Source organism: Ostrea edulis, chromosome 9 (assembly GCF_947568905.1).
Source record: "Ostrea edulis chromosome 9, xbOstEdul1.1, whole genome shotgun sequence".
NCBI lineage: Eukaryota > Metazoa > Mollusca > Bivalvia > Ostreida > Ostreidae > Ostrea > Ostrea edulis.
Window position 1 is genome coordinate 19527218 of NC_079172.1, and position 20151 is coordinate 19547368.

At 30.6% G+C, this 20151-nt stretch overlaps 1 protein-coding gene across 3 annotated transcripts in view; it reads right to left on the minus strand.

The window, feature by feature from the left end:
- Positions 1-10842, minus strand: part of LOC125657799 (uncharacterized) — a 74600-nt gene extending 63758 nt beyond the window's left edge. For 2 of the 3 annotated variants that reach the window (XM_056148752.1, XM_056148750.1), the window contains exons 1-7: positions 10752-10842; positions 6713-6916; positions 6400-6490; positions 4851-4958; positions 3525-3611; positions 3296-3387; positions 96-164 (exon numbers count right to left, since the gene is read on the minus strand). In XM_056148752.1, coding sequence (XP_056004727.1) covers positions 96-164; positions 3296-3387; positions 3525-3611; positions 4851-4958; positions 6400-6490; positions 6713-6903 — 638 coding nt within the window. In that variant the 5' untranslated portion in view covers positions 6904-6916; positions 10752-10842. Of the gene's footprint in view, positions 1-95; positions 165-3295; positions 3388-3524; positions 3612-4850; positions 4959-6399; positions 6491-6712; positions 6917-9168; positions 9260-10751 lie in introns of those variants that run through there. The other variant, XM_056148751.1, reaches the window with a different exon arrangement.
- Between the last annotated feature and the right edge of the window lie 9309 nt (positions 10843-20151).

A 20151-nucleotide genomic window follows, 5' to 3' on the forward strand; every position in this document is an offset into this window, starting at 1 on the left:
CAACGGCAGGCGGCGCAGACCAATAGCAATATATGTAGATCACCCAAGTGACTTGGGTAACCTAAAAACGTTTATGTATAGTAGTAACCGTGTACCTAGTTTCTCGGTCCAATTCCTGACAACCATCAATAACTCGGATGTGGCAGCCAATGTCAGACAAATCTCTGTAATCAGAACATACATATCTCTGTAATCAGAACATACATATCTCTGTAATCAGAACATACAACTCTCTGTAATCAGAACATACAAATCTCTGTAATCAGAACATACATATCTCTGTAATCAGAACATACAAATCTCTGTAATCAGAACATACAAATATCTGTAATCAGAACATACATACCTCTGTAATCAGAACATACTAATCTCTGTAATCAGAACAGACAAATCTCTGTAATCAGAACATACTAATCTCTGTAATCAGAACATACAACTCTCTGTAATCAGAAGAGACTAATCTCTGTAATCAGAAGAGACTAATCTCTGTAATCAGAACATACAAATCTCTGTAATCAGAAGAGACTAATCTCTGTAATCAGAACATACAAATCTCTGTAATCAGAACAGACTAATCTCTGTAATCAGAACAGACTAATCTCTGTAATCAGAACATACAAATCTCTGTAATCAGAACAGACTAATCTCTGTAATCAGAACATACAAATCTCTGTAATCAGAACAGACTAATCTCTGTAATTAGAACAGACTAATCTCTGTAATCAGAACAGACTAATCTCTGTAATCAGAACATACAAATCTCTGTAATTAGAACATATAAATCTCTGTAATCAGAACAGACTAATCTCTGTAATCAGAACATACAACTCTCTGTAATCAGAACATACAAATCTCTGTAATCAGAACATACATATCTCTGTGATCAGAACATACAAATCTCTGTGATCAGAACATACAAATCTCTGTAATCAGAACATACATACCTCTGTAATCAGAACATACAACTCTCTGTAATCAGAACATACAAATCTCTGTAATCAGAACATACATATCTCTGTGATCAGAACATACAAATCTCTGTGATCAGAACATACAAATCTCTGTAATCAGAACATACATACCTCTGTAATCAGAACATACTAATCTCTGTAATCAGAACAGACAAATCTCTGTAATCAGAACATACTAATCTCTGTAATCAGAACATACAACTCTCTGTAATCAGAAGAGACTAATCTCTGTAATCAGAAGAGACTAATCTCTGTAATCAGAACATACAAATCTCTGTAATCAGAACAGACTAATCTCTGTAATCAGAACATACAAATCTCTGTAATCAGAACAGACTTAATCTCTGTAATTAGAACAGACTAATCTCTGTAATCAGAACATACAAATCTCTGTAATCAGAACATACAAATCTCTGTAATTAGAACATACAAATCTCTGCATTCAGAACATACTAATCTCTGTAATCAGAACATACATACCTCTGTAATCAGAACAGACTAATCTCTGTAATCAGAACAGACTAATCTCTGTAATCAGAACATACTAATCTCTGTAATCAGAACATACATATCTCTGTAATCAGAACATACAAATCTCTGTAATCAGAACAGACTAATCTCTGTAATCAGAACAGACTAATCTCTGTAATCAGAACAGACTAATCTCTGTAATCAGAACATACATATCTCTGTAATCAGAACATACAAATCTCTGTAATCAGAACATACTAATCTCTGTAATCAGAACATACAAATCTCTGTAATAAGAACATACTAATCTCTGTAATCATAACATACATATCTCTGTAATCAGAACATACATATCTCTGTAATCAGAACATACATATCTCTGTTATCAGAACATACAAATCTCTGTAATCAGAACATACAAATCTCTGTTATCAGAACATACAAATCTCTGTAATCAGAACATACAAATCTCTGTAATCAGAACATACTAATCTCTGTTATCAGAACATACAAATCTCTGTAATCAGAACATACTAATCTCTGTAATCAGAACATACATATCTCTGTAATCAGAACATACAAATCTCTGTTATCAGAACAGACTAATCTCTGTAATCAGAACATACTAATCTCTGTAATCAGAACATACTAATCTCTGTAATCAGAACAGACTAATCTCTGTAATCAGAACATACAACTCTCTGTAATCAGAACATACAAATCTCTGTAATCAGAACATACATACTACTATACAGCCACACATTCACAAAGAAAATTCTAGTTCAAGTCTCTTATATTGTTAAATAACACAAAGAAATAATTCTACTTTATAGTTCTGTATAATAGTTTTTTTTTAAAAAGTGCACAATTAATCTACATGATATGCCTGTCTGCATCTACACTGTATCTGTGCACTATACATATCTACAGACATATATATACAGTGCATTTGCATGCTTACAGCCACAAATTGTGATGCTGTCAATTGAAATTCCAAACTGGCCACAGTGACAGGTGCATAAAAACAGGAATCTCAGAAGAGATTACCTTCTACTGTCTACAATCAAGTATTAATTACCTTCTACTGTCTACGAACAAGTATTAATTACCTTCTACTGTCTACATTCAAGTATTAATTACCTTCTGCTGTCTACGATCAAGTATTGATTACCTTCTACTGTCTACAATCAAGTATTAATTACCTTCTACTGTCTACAATCAAGTATTAATTACCTTCTGCTGTCTACAATCAAGTATTAATTACCCTCTGCTGTCTACAATCAAGTATTAATTACCTTCTACTGTCTAAGATCAAGTATTAATTACCTTCTGCTGTCTACAATCAAGTATTAATTACCTTCTGCTGTCTACAATCAAGTATTAATTACCTTCTACTGTCTACGATCAAGTATTAATTACCTTCTACTGTCTACAATCAAGTATTAATTACCTTCTACTGTCTACGATCAAGTATTAATTACCTTCTACTGTTTACGAACAAGTATGAATTACCTTCTACTGTCTACAATCAAGTATTAATTACCTTCTACTGTCTATGATCAAGTATTAATTACCTTCTGCTGTCTACAATCAAGTTTTAATTACCTTCTGCTGTCTACAATCAAGTTTTAATTACCTTCTACTGTCTACGATCAAGTATTAATTACCTTCTGCTGTCTACAATCAAGTTTTAATTACCTTCTGCTGTCTACAATCAAGTTTTAATTACCTTCTACTGTCTACGATCAAGTATTAATTACCTTCTGCTGTCTACAATCAAGTTTTAATTACCTTCTGCTGTCTACAATCAAGTTTTAATTACCTTCTACTGTCTACAATCAAGTTTTAATTACCTTCTGCTGTCTACAATCAAGTCCGAGGAAATTGTGAACCATATGTGCTTCGTCCTTCCTCTGGCATAGTTGTCAAAAATAATTCCAGCAATCTGAAGGTGACAGTTCATTAATGAATACACAACTTTACAATGATGTACAAAACACACAACATATCTAATATTTAATATTTACTTACAGAGCATGAGTAACATAAATTAAACATGAGCCTGAGGAAATGCTGACTAACCTGTCTTCCTTTTCCAACACCTGCCGCATCGCCAATAAAGAAGCCTGCTCTTTGTCCGCTGGGTAAAATCCTCAGATGTTGCTGACACTACATAAACAGCACTCACATTATAACTTTTCTTCACCTAACAATACCGTGTAGCACAAACACAACAATCATGCTTGACCTTCACAAAGTCGGATTTTTGAAACTTTCTGCCAGAACTTTATTCCACCTTTGTAAACCAGCATATTGAAACCAACTTTTGGAAGCTCTTTATAACTCTGTAAGATACATTTTTTCATTACACAAGAAATTCCCCCCCCCCCCCCCCCCCCCCCCCCCCTTGATAATGCGAGTCTAAACTCTCAAAGCAATTTAAGCATGTATATGCATTCAAGAAAAAAAATATTCTAAAAGTATTTTGTTCACAGTAAACCTTTTTGCTTCAAATGAGTATAAGCAAATATACAAATGCAAGTGTACATTGGTCAAGATGTTAAAAATTAAGCAACAAGAAAGAAATTGTCTACTTTTTTTTTTTTTAATCAGACTACTGATTTTTTTTTTTATATACATGTACAGTGAAACCCCTCAATACTACTCCCTCCCCTCCCTGAATACACATTCCTCCTAGCAATTAGTCGATTTTACAAAGTCCTAGCAAAAGCTTTATACATTCTTTAAACAGAAATTCTTTTAAAACTAGCAGGCCTAGAAAAATGGAAATCAGCCACTTTAATCCCCACCCTCCAGTGTTTGTAATTTTGTAAGATCCAGATTTAAAAAAAAAAAATCCTTGTACCTATCCTACAAATTTATTCTGGTTGTATGCAGTTACAAGTAACAGTCAGCTCACAGTTTTGGCAAACTACAGATTAAGAACAAAGTACATTTAGTCCATTTACCGAATATTTTTTAAAGTAAGCATAGATATATTTTGCAAATAATTTGTTGTACATGTATATTCATAGTACTCCTGAAGGAAATGGTAAGCCAATAATTGTTGTTTTGGTTTTTTTCCCTTTAAATGGTATGTACAGAATTAGATGTCTTAGTAAGTTTTCTCAAAAGACAATAATCATCATTAGACAACCAACAGCAATGGTAGTCATCAATAAACAACCAACAGCAATGGTAGTCATCAATAGACAACCAACAGCAATGGTAGTCAACAGTACTAGGGACAGTATAAGCCTTGCAAAAAGGGGCATAACTCATCATCAGATTTGGGGTGTCAATGTTCAATAAAACTGTACACTGCTCTTAACCGGCTATTTTCTTCAGCCCAACAGCTGGCCGGTACTGAAGAGTTTTAATTGTACTATGTAACTACTAAATACCTACAGCATACAACACTCCCTCCAACTGCAGACTGCTGAGTTTTCCGCCCTGTATCACCTCCTCTGGCATAGAATCCGTCAATGGGTATAGAGGGTCTGGCTGACTTAAGGCCTAAACGACAGCATACATGTCAGAATAAAAAAAAATTATACATGTCAGCCCGACAACATATTCTACATGTACATCTGTATCAAGCTTCATTTAAGGAGGAATACTACACCAGAGAAATTTGATAGGGATGAAAAGTGAAGGATGTATACAACACTATTTTGAAATTGAAACTTTCAGATTTACTTTATTTAGTCAAAAAAATGTAATTTTCATAGAAAGTAATCTGAAAAAATTGAAAACCCCTGCTGGACATGAACTTGCAATCTACTCAAATTAAATCTAAAAGGAATATACAAATACTGCTGATATCTATATTTTCATCCGTGTTTTAAAAGGAAGTCAGCCATTATGACAATGTAGTATACCTCCTAAATGAGAAGGATTTAAATTCTTCATCTCTATCACCTCAGTGCCAGTTACTGTAATTGGGAGAAAATTGACAAACAAATGCTTGCTGGGAATTAAATTCAGGTCTCAGGGCCAACACTGAATTGTAAGTACCTGACACTGAAAAACTCAAAATGTTACCCAAGAAGGTAATCATTCATGGAAAACTGCTTTGCTGACAGTCTGTCATTCAACTAATGGACAGTTGAGAAATAAATTTCATTTGTGAAAATACACGAGAGTATAAGCTGAGACGTTTCACATGGACAGACTTCATAAAGCACGCTAGCACTTCATGAAAAATAAGCCGACATGAAGCACCGTTCATACCCTGACGTATTTTTAAAAAATGAAGTACGATTCATGAGGAAATGGCTATCATTACAATCAGTAAAGATTTCAAAAACATTGGAAATGAAAATTTTTATATAAGCCAACAAATAGGCATCACCACATTCACTTCCTCATGTGATCACATAGACCTGTTAACTTACTGCTAGAGGACCCGCCTCCACGATGTCACCAGGATCACATAGACCTGTTAACTTACTGCTAGAGGACCCGCCTCCACGATGTCACCAGGATCACATAGACCTGTGAACTTACTGCTAGAGGACCCGCCTCCACGATGTCACCAGGATCACATAGACCTGTGAACTTACTGCTAGAGGACCTGCCTCCACGATGTCACCAGGATCACATAGACCTGTGAACTTACTGCTAGAGGACCCGCCTCCACGATGTCACCAGGATCACATAGACCTGTTAACTTACTGCTAGAGGACCCGCCTCCACGATGTCACCAGGATCACATAGACCTGTGAACTTACTGCTAGAGGACCCGCCTCCACGATGTCACCAGGATCACATAGACCTGTTAACTTACTGCTAGAGGACCCGCCTCCACGATGTCACCAGGATCACATAGACCTGTTAACTTACTGCTAGAGGACCCGCCTCCACGATGTCACCAGGATCACATAGACCTGTTAACTTACTGCTAGAGGACCCGCCTCCACGATGTCACCAGGATCACATAGACCTGTTAACTTACTGCTAGAGGACCCGCCTCCACGATGTCACCAGGATGTCGACAGCAGCCTTTTACGATCTCTTTGTGCTGGTATACTGAGAAAACCTCTGAACTGAAATATTAAACAAGTCAGGTTCAAAAACTTTACATTTTCATAAGAGTAGTGTATATAAAATTCTATACAGCGTCATTTGCGTTATATGCAACTTGCAAATTCAATCCACTAATAAAATGAAACAAACAAGGACAGAATCTCCTCGGGATCACATTTAACGCATTTTCACGACGACATACTAAAGACCTTTAGAGGAGATAATCCTACACAACGCCATACCTCACTGCTTCCTGTACTCCATCATCTTGCATCTTGACAAGTTCCTCATTCTCTTTACTTTCGGCGGACGACGCCGTCCCTGTGGCTGTTGGAGTGATGGTTGTGTACAAAGCATTGAGCTGGTCTATCTGCTGCAGGATTGGGTGAACACCGGCGGTTCCTGCCAGTATGTTCTGGTATGGTGTAGCCATATTGTATAAATTTCTGAGGGGAAAATCATCCATTGCTGCTTTAAATGTTTACAAAATTCATATACCATATACGCATAATATGTACAAAATATTCTTTACATCGAACACATAAAATTGCCGTTTAGTCATGCCATATTATGTTGTCCTAGGAATTATGTCACAATACCTTGGGCTTCCCCGTTTCCATTTCATTGCCATACAAGATCACTTTGTGTCATACGAAATTCTAAATATTCTATTTATAATGATTTATCAAATTACATCAATTCTATTTTACTACATTAAATTTTAAGGAGTGAAAGTAACTTCTACTCATTTTACATATAAAGCTCAAATTCAAATAATCAGTATTTTATATCAGACATGGTTACAACAAATGAAATGAGTAATGTTTCATGGTTTATACTGCACAAATGACCAAATTATTTCACATTGTATAAAGTAAGTGCAAATATTCCTTTCATTCCTTAAATGAATTTTGACACTACAAAAAAAAAACCCTTTAGTTCCTTTATTAGTAATTCAACTCGCTTTGAATATTGTTGAATATTACAAATCAGTGATTTTTAAACGGTGTTCGAAATTAACCATAGACTGAGTCTATGTCAAATGACACCGGTCTATGCCAGTCGTAATTGGGATTAGGGGTGTGTATTGCTCAAGATTTTCTGATACGATACAATATTTTATGATGCGATATCCGATATATTGGATTTACAATGTAGTTAAGCATTTTCTGAAGTAAAATATCAAAATAAAAATGGTTTAATATTTCATAACAAAACAAACAATGACAATTAAAGTCTGAGGAAACTCCAATGTCACAATGCAAAAGCGTGGATTAAAGTCTGAGGAATCTCCGATGTGTCACAATGTAAAAAGCAGGTATTAATGAAAGTCTGAGGAATCTCTAATGTCACAATGTAAAAGCGAGGATTAAAGTCTGAGAAATCTCTGATGTGTCACAATGTAAAGCGGGTATTTACAGTCTTCACGAAAAACTTTGTAAAGCACAGGCCCTTCGGGCCTCCCAGTATAATAATTGTGCAAGCCCGAACAATATTTTACAGGCCCAAAATGTTTTTTTCTAATTTGACCACATGTCATTTGCTGATTCTACATTATAGATACATGCATGTTCTACTGTAGGAAAATACAGGTCAAGATGATCATAGTTAGAGAACAACTGACATTAAAAGGATTGTCTTATTTTATTTTTCAACATATTAATCTCGCAGATACATTACATCAGCAGCTCTGTTCAACTTTGTTTTGTATACACTGCGTACAAAACATTTTGTTTTCTCCAGAATCAAATGTTAGCCAAGGCCTACCCTCGGTCCAATGGGGCATGAATTTTCGCTCGTTTCTCCTCGTACGACAGGTTTTTTTTTGGTTTTTTTATCAGATGGTTTTGATTATGAAATACGCTTGGGTGGTTTTGAATTTCCCGGACGAGCCCCCTCCCTATACTTCAGAAAAGGCAGCATGGTTGATCGTTTTTCTATGCGAAATTTTACAACTAAGTCATGACATTTAGTCTGAGTCAAGCTCACGCTTTATTTGTAATATATACAGAACATATAAGAAAACATTTACAGGCCCGCCGGACTCCTGGGTTTAATATTTTAAGAAGCCCGATCCCGATTTTACTGGCCTCGGGCCACTGGTTAACGTCGAAGACTGTATTTAAAGTCTGAGGAATCGTGTTCCTGTTAGAAGCCATTTATGAATTTCGATCCCGACTATTAAAAGGGCTATTTTTAAACCCGACATTATATCGTATCATATTGTCGAAACACCGTATTGAATATTGCTGGACAGACGTATACCGGTACATTTCGATATATTGATTCACCCCTAATACGCTGGTTTTGAGATACACCCGAGTTATTTCCCTTTGAATAATTCTCTTACATAGTGAGGCACGAAACAATTTGTTTACACGCGGGAGTGGGACTAATATTCATCACTGCGTAAGTGAATGTACTCAGTAAGTTTCTCATACACTGTTAGATCACCCGAATTCGACTGATACACAAACTAAGTAAGTTATAAGTATTTAGGGAGTAATTAAATACATAGAATTCTTATCATATCACGTTATTTTGTTGGTCATAAGTACCATATCTAAGACATTACTAGCAAATATGACATTGTTTTTATGTTTCTACTTTAGTAAAACATTTCTTTCGATAGCATAATGCATTTCCCACATTTACATATTAAAAGAGAAGCTGCTTTTAATACATTTCATCATCTTACTTCCTGACTGTAGGTCCACTCTGTCCCACTTAGTCATTCAAAGTTCCAATGAATGCACCTCCTATACAGAAGAGTTCGTATCTCGAAACTGGTGTATTGGGATGGACCAAATTGTCTATGCCGATCTTCTAGGTTTAAAGCAATAGATAATTATCCCAAAAGTCAACGTCTGATAAGCGGTATGAGGAAGGAGGACATTGATATGGATATGGAAAGAAAATATGCTTTCTAAGTACATTAGAAGTTAATAATAATGTTTTAAATTTGTGTTGTTGTTTTTTCAATGTTGCAGTCTATGCCCATTCGTTGAGGTCTATGTCATCTTGTTTTGGCATAGACCTGTGATCTGTACCAAATTTTAAACCAATTTTAAACACTGTTTAAAGACCCACTTTAGGTCCGAATATCGGCCCTTTCCCCACCCAAAAATCACCAATTTTTTCCCAATTTAATTTGCACATTCACCAATTATAAAAATTGACGAAAAACGTATTTGTTAAAAAATAAGTTTAATGTGAATGGTTTATGTACGGCATGACAAAGACGCGCATCAATTATTGATGATTTAGAAAGAATAATAAAAAAATTGAAGAGTTTAAAGAAAAGAAAGTTAAAAATATGTCTTAATAAAAGAATGACTTAAATTTGATTTGTTGTTTGACATATTAAGCATAGTTACAATAATGACTAGCTTTTCCCAGTTAGAAAGCCACAGGACCCTTTTGAAAAATCACCGCAAATAAACAGGATTTTGTAAGACAATCATTAAATGCATGGGAAGTCATGCGTGTGCAACGTCGATGCGAGATGTACTTTCATTTCACAGCACAGTTGTCCTTTTTGCGAGTCCCAGTAAATTAACCATGTGGGGAGCGGATTTGTGAGGTACATGTCAGAGGGATTATTTTCACATGACTCAGTAGAACGGACTGTTTCAGGTTGTTTTGGCGTTTTTATTGTAAAGAATGGCAAATCCCGTGCAATGCTGAATAAGTGCAACACGCACTCAACATGATGCGAATTGTTTCTATGAAATTGACAACATAGTCATGAAATTGCATATCAAAGTTGCTGTGTAAGAGGGAAGCAGTCTGAAATCCAATACACATTGTGAGTGTTTTTGTTTTGATTCATATATTTGCAGAAGTATCAGACATTTTAGCACTTTTTCTTCTTTTCACGTGAATCACGAAAAGATGTACTCCGCGGGTGTTTTTCTCGGTTGTACGGGATATATTTATTCTCGCTAGAGAGGGATCATCGCGTTTTAGCGAGAATATCTCGCTATAGGGGAAGTGTTCCCAACCTGTTCAATATAGCATGTTTTACATTCTCTTTTAATGGGAGCAAGTCCCTGTGATTAAACATGACGAGTGTCGAACATTTCTGTTAGTGCCATTAAACCTGACAGAAAATTATACCAAACAAACACCAACTCCCAACATCACAAACGAATCTGTCATTTTCTTTGTTTTCAATATTTCATACGCTGTTCAAAGACTCATCAGTAAAAACAACTGCAACATACATACCATTTAAACTACAAAAATATTAAAATTCATCCTGCAATGAAAATTCCTCACCAAAATGGTAAAAATTCTACATCTTTCAAATTTTCTCTGACTCCACAGTTTTTCCCGCCCCTTCATTAAATCGTTCTTAAAACACTTCGGTATCAAAATAACTCGTTCCAAAGAACAGATTTTTTTTCTGTGTGTTCCAAGCATATTGGTTCCAAGCAAATTCAACCGAAGTACACTACAGCCTAATTTCTTTTATTTACGGCGATCATTTTGGGTACTGTATTATGACCTGATACTGTAGTTGTGGTTTTAAATGACTCTAACGGTATTGCCCCATCAGGTCAATCAGGACATTACACTTATCAGGTCATTACACCGACCCAGTCTAACGGTCTAACGGAAAAAAAGCGCAAAATTATGCAATCAAATGAAACTTGTATATACCTGGAGTCAATAATCTCCCAGACCAAGTTTTAAATTATATACATGTACCATGAAATCAACCGCAAGGATTACAACGGATCTGAAATATGGATTACAGAATAGAAATGGGAACTAAGTACTCAGAATGTTTACCACTAAGTACCAGTGGCGTAGCTTCCATTGAGGCAACCGAGGCAGCTGCCTCGGTAAAAAAAAAAACCCCACCTTTTACGTTGTTAAAATGTCGATAGCTGACCCCCTGCCTCGGTAATATTCGAACCCAAGCTACGCCTATGAGTACTCAGAATGTTTTCCATTGGAAAAAGAAAGAAAAAAAAAAGGGGGGGGGGGTCACCACAGTTCTTGAAAACTGCTATTTAAAACTGTTCTTTGATTATTCCGAGAATTCTCTAGCATGTTATAGTTATTATATTATATAGTTATTATGTTATATAGTTATTATGTTATATAGTTATTATGTTATATAGTTATTATGTTATAGTTATTATGTTATATAGTTATTATGTTATATAGTTATTATGTTATATAGTTATTATGTTATATAGTTATTATGTTATAGTTATTATGTTATAGTTATTATGTTATATAGTTATTATGTTATATAGTTATTATGTTATAGTTATTATGTTATATAGTTCTTATGTTATATAGTTCTTATGTTATATAGTTCTTATGTTATATAGTTATTATGTTATATAGTTATTATGTTATAGTTATTATGTTATAGTTATTATGTTATATAGTTATTATGTTATATAGTTATTATGTTATATAGTTATTATGTTATAGTTATTATGTTATATAGTTATTATGTTATATAGTTCTTATGTTATATAGTTATTATGTTATATAGTTATTATGTTATAGTTATATAGTTATATAGTTATTATGTTATAGTTATATAGTTATTATGTTATAGTTATTATGTTATAGTTATTATGTTATATAGTTATTATGTTATAGTTATTATGTTATATAGTTCTTATGTTATATAGTTATTATGTTATATAGTTATTATGTTATAGTTATATAGTTATTATGTTATAGTTATTATGTTATAGTTATTATGTTATATAGTTATTATGTTATAGTTATTATGTTATATAGTTCTTATGTTATATAGTTATTATGTTATAGTTATTATGTTATATAGTTATTATGTTATATAGTTATTATGTTATATAGTTATTATGTTATAGTTATTATATTATATAGTTATTATGTTATAGTTATTATGTTATATAGTTATTATGTTATATAGTTATTATGTTATATAGTTATTATGTTATATAGTTATTATGTTATATAGTTATTATGTTATATAGTTATTATGTTATATAGTTATTATGTTATATAGTTATTATGTTATAGTTATTATATTATATAGTTATTATGTTATAGTTATTATATTATATAGTTATTATGTTATATAGTTATTATATTATATAGTTATTATGTTATATAGTTATTATGTTATATAGTTATTATGTTATATAGTTATTATGTTATATAGTTATTATGTTATAGTTATTATGTTATATAGTTATTATGTTATAAAGTTATTATGTTATATAGTTATTATGTTATATAGTTATTATGTTATATAGTTATTATGTTATAAAGTTATTATGTTATATAGTTATTATGTTATAGTTATTATGTTATATAGTTATTATGTTATAGTTATTATGTTATAGTTATTATGTTATATAGTTCTTATGTTATATAGTTATTATGTTATAGTTATTATGTTATATAGTTATTATGTTATAGTTATTATGTTATATAGTTATTATGTTATATAGTTATTATGTTACATAGTTATTATGTTATAGTTATTATGTTATAGTTATTATGTTATATAGTTATTATGTTATATAGTTATTATGTTATAGTTATTATGTTATATAGTTCTTATGTTATATAGTTATTATGTTATAGTTATTATGTTAGATAGTTATTATGTTATATAGTTATTATGTTATAGTTATTATGTTATATAGTTATTATGTTAGATAGTTATTATGTTATATAGTTATTATGTTAGATAGTTATTATGTTATATAGTTATTATATTATATAGTTATTATGTTATATAGTTATTATGTTAGATAGTTATTATGTTATATAGTTATTATGTTATATAGTTATTATGTTATATAGTTATGATGTTATATAGTTATGATGTTATATAGTTATGATGTTATATAGTTATTATGTTATATAGTTATTATGTTATATAGTTCTTATGTTATATAGTTATTATGTTATAGTTATTATGTTATAGTTATTATGTTATATAGTTATTATGTTATATAGTTATTATGTTATATAGTTATTATGTTATAGTTATTATGTTATATAGTTATTATGTTATATAGTTATTATGTTATATAGTTATTATTTTATAGTTATTATGTTATAGTTATATAGTTATTATGTTATATAGTTATTATGTTATAGTTATTATGTTATATAGTTATTATGTTATATAGTTATTATGTTATATAGTTATTATGTTATAGTTATTATGTTATATAGTTATTATGTTATATAGTTATTATGTTATATAGTTATTATGTTATAGTTATTATGTTATAGTTATTATGTTATATAGTTATTATGTTATATAGTTATTATGTTATAGTTATTATGTTATATAGTTATTATGTTATATAGTTATTATGTTACATAGTTATTATGTTATAATTATTATGTTATATAGTTATTATGTTATAGTTATTATGTTATATAGTTATTATGTTATAGTTATTATGTTATATAGTTATTATGTTATAGTTATTATGTTATAAAGTTATTATGTTATAGTTATTATGTTATATAGTTATTATGTTATATAGTTATTATGTTATATAGTTATTATGTTATAGTTATTATGTTATATAGTTCTTATGTTATGTAGTTATTATGTTATAGTTATTATGTTATAGTTATTATGTTATAGTTATTATGTTATAGTTATATAGTTATTATGTTATATAGTTATTATGTTATATAGTTATTATGTTATAGTTATTATGTTATATAGTTATTATGTTATATAGTTATTATGTTATATAGTTATTATGTTATAGTTATTATGTTATATAGTTATTATGTTATAGTTATTATGTTATAGTTATTATGTTATATAGTTCTTATGTTATATAGTTATTATGTTATAGTTATTATGTTATATAGTTATTATGTTATAGTTATTATGTTATATAGTTATTATGTTATATAGTTATTATGTTATAGTTATTATGTTATATAGTTATTATGTTATATAGTTATTATGTTATAGTTATTATGTTATATAGTTATTATGTTATAGTTATTATGTTATAGTTATATAGTTATTATGTTATATAGTTATTATGTTATATAGTTATTATGTTATAGTTATTATGTTATAAAGTTTATATGTTATAGTTATTATGTTACATAGTTATTATGTTATAGTTATTATGTTATATAGTTATTATGTTATATAGTTATTATGTTATATAGTTATTATGTTATATAGTTATTATGTTATATAGTTATTATGTTATAGTTATTATGTTATAGTTATATAGTTATTATGTTATATAGTTATTATGTTATAGTTATTATGTTATAGTTATTATGTTATAGTTATTATGTTATAGTTATTATGTTATATAGTTATTATGTTATATAGTTATTATGTTATAGTTATTATGTTATAGTTATATAGTTATTATGTTATATAGTTATTATGTTATAAAGTTATTATGTTATAGTTATATAGTTATTATGTTATATAGTTATTATGTTATAAAGTTATTATGTTATATAGTTATTATGTTATATAGTTATTATGTTACATAGTTATTATGTTATAGTTATTATGTTATAGTTATTATGTTATATAGTTATTATGTTATAAAGTTATTATGTTATAGTTATATAGTTATTATGTTATATAGTTATTATGCTATATAGTTCTAATGTTATATAGTTCTTATGTTATAGTTATTATGTTATATAGTTATTATGTTATATAGTTATTATGTTATATAGTTATTATGTTATATAGTTATTATGTTATAGTTATTATGTTATAGTTATTATGTTATAGTTATTATGTTATATAGTTATTATGTTATATAGTTATTATGTTATATAGTTATTATGTTATAGTTATTATGTTATAGTTATATAGTTATTATGTTATATAGTTATTATGTTATATAGTTATTATGTTATAGTTATTATGTTATAAAGTTTATATGTTATAGTTATTATGTTATATAGTTATTATGTTATAGTTATTATGTTATATAGTTATTATGTTATATAGTTATTATGTTATATAGTTCTTATGTTATATAGTTATTATGTTATAGTTATTATGTTATATAGTTATTATGTTATATAGTTATTATGTTATAGTTATTATGTTATATAGTTATTATGTTATATAGTTATTATGTTATAGTTATATAGTTATATAGTTATTATGTTATAGTTATATAGTTATTATGTTATAGTTATTATGTTATATAGTTATTATGTTATATAGTTATTATGTTATATAGTTATTATGTTATAGTTATTATGTTATATAGTTATTATGTTATATAGTTATTATGTTATATAGTTATTATGTTATATAGTTATTATGTTATATAGTTATTATGTTATATAGTTATTATGTTATAGTTATTATGTTATAGTTATTATGTTATATAGTTATTATGTTATATAGTTATTATGTTATAGTTATTATGTTATAGTTATATAGTTATTATGTTATATAGTTATTATGTTATAAAGTTATTATGTTATAGTTATATAGTTATTATGTTATATAGTTATTATGTTATAAAGTTATTATGTTATATAGTTATTATGTTATATAGTTATTATGTTACATAGTTATTATGTTATAGTTATTATGTTATAGTTATTATGTTATATAGTTATTATGTTATAAAGTTATTATGTTATAGTTATATAGTTATTATGTTATATAGTTATTATGTTATATAGTTCTTATGTTATATAGTTCTTATGTTATAGTTATTATGTTATATAGTTATTATGTTATATAGTTATTATGTTATATAGTTATTATGTTATATAGTTATTATGTTATAGTTATTATGTTATAGTTATTATGTTATAGTTATTATGTTATATAGTTATTATGTTATATAGTTATTATGTTATATAGTTATTATGTTATAGTTATTATGTTATAGTTATATAGTTATTATGTTATATAGTTATTATGTTATATAGTTATTATGTTATATAGTTATTATGTTATAGTTATTATGTTATAAAGTTTATATGTTATAGTTATTATGTTATATAGTTATTATGTTATAGTTATTATGTTATATAGTTATTATGTTATATAGTTATTATGTTATATAGTTCTTATGTTATATAGTTATTATGTTATAGTTATTATGTTATATAGTTATTATGTTATATAGTTATTATGTTATAGTTATTATGTTATATAGTTATTATGTTATATAGTTATTATGTTATAGTTATATAGTTATATAGTTATTATGTTATAGTTATATAGTTATTATGTTATAGTTATTATGTTATATAGTTATTATGTTATATAGTTATTATGTTATAGTTATTATGTTATATAGTTATTATGTTATAGTTATTATGTTATATAGTTATTATGTTATATAGTTATTATGTTATATAGTTATTATGTTATATAGTTATTATGTTACATAGTTATTATGTTATAGTTATTATGTTATAGTTATTATGTTATATAGTTATTATGTTATAGTTATTATGTTATATAGTTATTATGTTATATAGTTATTATGTTATAATTAAATTTTCTGTTACGGTTGGCAGATTTATATAGAGCCACCCCCTTTTTTCATTTTTATAAGAATTGACATTATATTTGACTTGACGTCGTCCCAATCTGACTAAAGTACAATCTGACTAGAGTTCAATCTGACTAGAGTACATACCTATATTATATATATAATATAGGTCTGTACTTTATTATATAGGTCTGTACTTTATTATATAGGACTGTACTTTATTATATAGGTCTGTACTTTATTATATAGGTTTGTACTTTATTATATAGGTCTGTACTTTATTATATAGGTCTGCACTTTAGTCAGATTGGACGTCTTCCACGTTTGAGACCTGTGTTCTGTTCGTGGTTCCTCATAGAAATAGTACTAGTTCAGTGACTGTTATTACCATGCGTGGCTTACAAGACTGGGTGACTACTCTTGGCATTTTGGGTTGTACAGGCTAGGCAGGTTCTTCCATCGGTGGTCCAATCGACGTTTGATGGCATCTATCGATGGTGCGATCACAACTGCCTCGGGGAGGCTGTTCCATGTTACTACCACTCTGAGCAAAAACGTTCTCCTGAGGTCGAGTCTGTATCTGTCCTTCTGCAGTTTGAGAGAGTGCCCCCGGAGTGCCCTTCCATTTGCCAATGTCAGCTTTGGTCTTTGAACTCCACAGTATCCGTGCAAGTACTTTGTAGACCTCGATCATCCCCCCCCCCCTTTGAATCAACAGTGTTCCAGTTTTGGAAGTCTTAGAGTTTTCTGTCTTTTTAGGTACGGCTTGTTTTTCAGTTATCCCAACAGTATTGTGACCCGCCGCTGCACACTCTCAACATCACTGCAGAGTGTCTTCTGGTTTGGTTGTCAGACATACCGTCCATATTCCAGGATAGGCCACACCAGACTCTTGAACAGTTGGACGAGTACTTCCTCTGTTAGGTAGTCGAACGATCTTCTGATGAGTCCAACTCTTCTTGTTGCCTTCCCAGATCTGTGTGCTACATGGTCTGCGAAGTTCAGCTTGTTCACTCACTCCACCCATACACCTAGGTCCTTTTCTGCTGTTGTTTCTTCCGAGGTTAGTTTTTTTGGTGCTTCCGTCCTCTGCTTTCACTGTCATATGGTATGTTGCCTCTGGAGTTTTGTCCCGAACATCATCACAGCACACTTTTGTCATTGGCCTGACCACATCTGGAGTTGGTCCATGTCATCTTGCATGTTCTGGGTGCCTTGAGTGATATCACTTCTCCCGTACAGTTTTGTATCATCTGCAAACACTTTCACCGCTAATTTCACAGCTTTTGGCAAGTCATTGATGAAATCACAAACAGGGACGGGCCTATAGAACTACCCTAAGGGATGCCGCTAGATACGTCCGCGTCTTGGGAATGAATGTCATTGAGGACCATTTTTTGTCTCCAGTCGCTCAGAACGTCTTGTATCCATCCCCGCACTCTTCCCCTCTCTCCATGTGCTCAAACTTTTTCGACGAATCTTCGGTGTGGGACAGAATCAAAGGCCTTCTGGTAGCCCATGTAGACAACATCAACACAGCACAATGCATTCATTTTGTACCACCCCCCCCCCCCCCAAAAAAAAAAAAAAAGGAGAAACTCAATAAAACTATGTTAGATAAAGGCTTTTAAATGATTACTTAATTACCAAAATTACACATTTATATGCCTGCTTTGAGGTTAACAAGTGTTTGAAATAATCAAATACTGGTGTTATTACCGAAACATGTAATGTAGAGCAATTTTCATTGAATTCCATTTTTGGTGACAGAATGACAGAGCTCTAATGCCCCTTTGACGTCATCGGCAACGTACAAGTGTATATCACAAAGGGTTCTCAAGATAAATGTATTGAGCGGATAATATCTTCTTGTCTCCAGCTTGACCCTCGACCTTTGATCATATGACCTCTAAATCAATAGGGGCCATATATTCCTTAGGATGTACCAGTGTACCAAGTTTGATAACTGTCAAGCGAAGAGTTCTCAAGATATTGAGCGGACAGTATATTCCTATGTCCAGAGTGAAATTACCCTTAACATTCTGACCTGAACATCAGTAGGGTCCTTTTCTACTCATAACCAACATACAGATGAAATATCGTTACGATCAAGTGAATGGCTCTCAAGATATTGAGCGGACAATATGTGTGGTCTACCTACCGACAGATCGATAGGTGCAAACCAATATGCTCCTCTTCTTTGAAGGGGTATAAATACTTGATTAACTTGAATTTGAGCCAATGGCTTATAATTATATCCGAACCTTATTTTTCGACATGAGAGAGAGAGAGAGAGAGAGAGAGAGAGAGAGAGAGAGAGAGAGAAAGAGAGATTGAGAGATTTTGACAGGGAGCACTAAGTTATATAAATTCTTTATTTTTTGTAATTCGTACATCTCAATTCCACAAATCACCAAGGATAAGTACAAGTAGCTATACCCAGTGCCAGATGTAAAAAGGATTTACGGCAATCTTTGTCCCATGATTTTAGGGTCTGCCAGATCCCCTCTCCATTTTCTTTTGACAAGTGGACAGCTATAGCCTAGTAGGTTATGTATGTTCACTTCTCTAAAAAGAATACCCCCTCTTGGGGCAGAAACGATACCAATTTAGGTAGATCCTTGACTGCTCCTTTATCTACTTTTGGATCCACCTCCGATTCTCACACATTTCATTCAGTCAACATTAGCATGAATGCTGGGATAGTGGATAAGAATTTTTCTTGTATATCCGTAACTAGGATCCATATCAGAGAGACACCGGAACTAGAATCCATATCAGACTGAGAGACACCGGAACTAGAATCTATATCAGAGAGACACCGGAACTAGAATCCATATCAGAGAGACGCCGGAACTAGAATCCATATCAGAGAGACACCGGAACTAGAAAATATATCAAAGAGACACCGGAACTAGAATCCATATCAGACTGAGAGACACCGGAACTAGAATCCATATCAGAGAGACACCGGAACTAGAATCCATATCAGAGAGACACCGGAACTAGAATCCATATCAGAGGGACACCGGAACTAGAATCCATATCAGAGAGACACCGGAACTAGAATCCTTATCAGAGAGACACGGAACTAGAATCCATATCGCTCGCTATTACATGCAAAAAACAAATTAGAATTTCAAAGTGATCTAAACCACAGCTTGAGAATCATT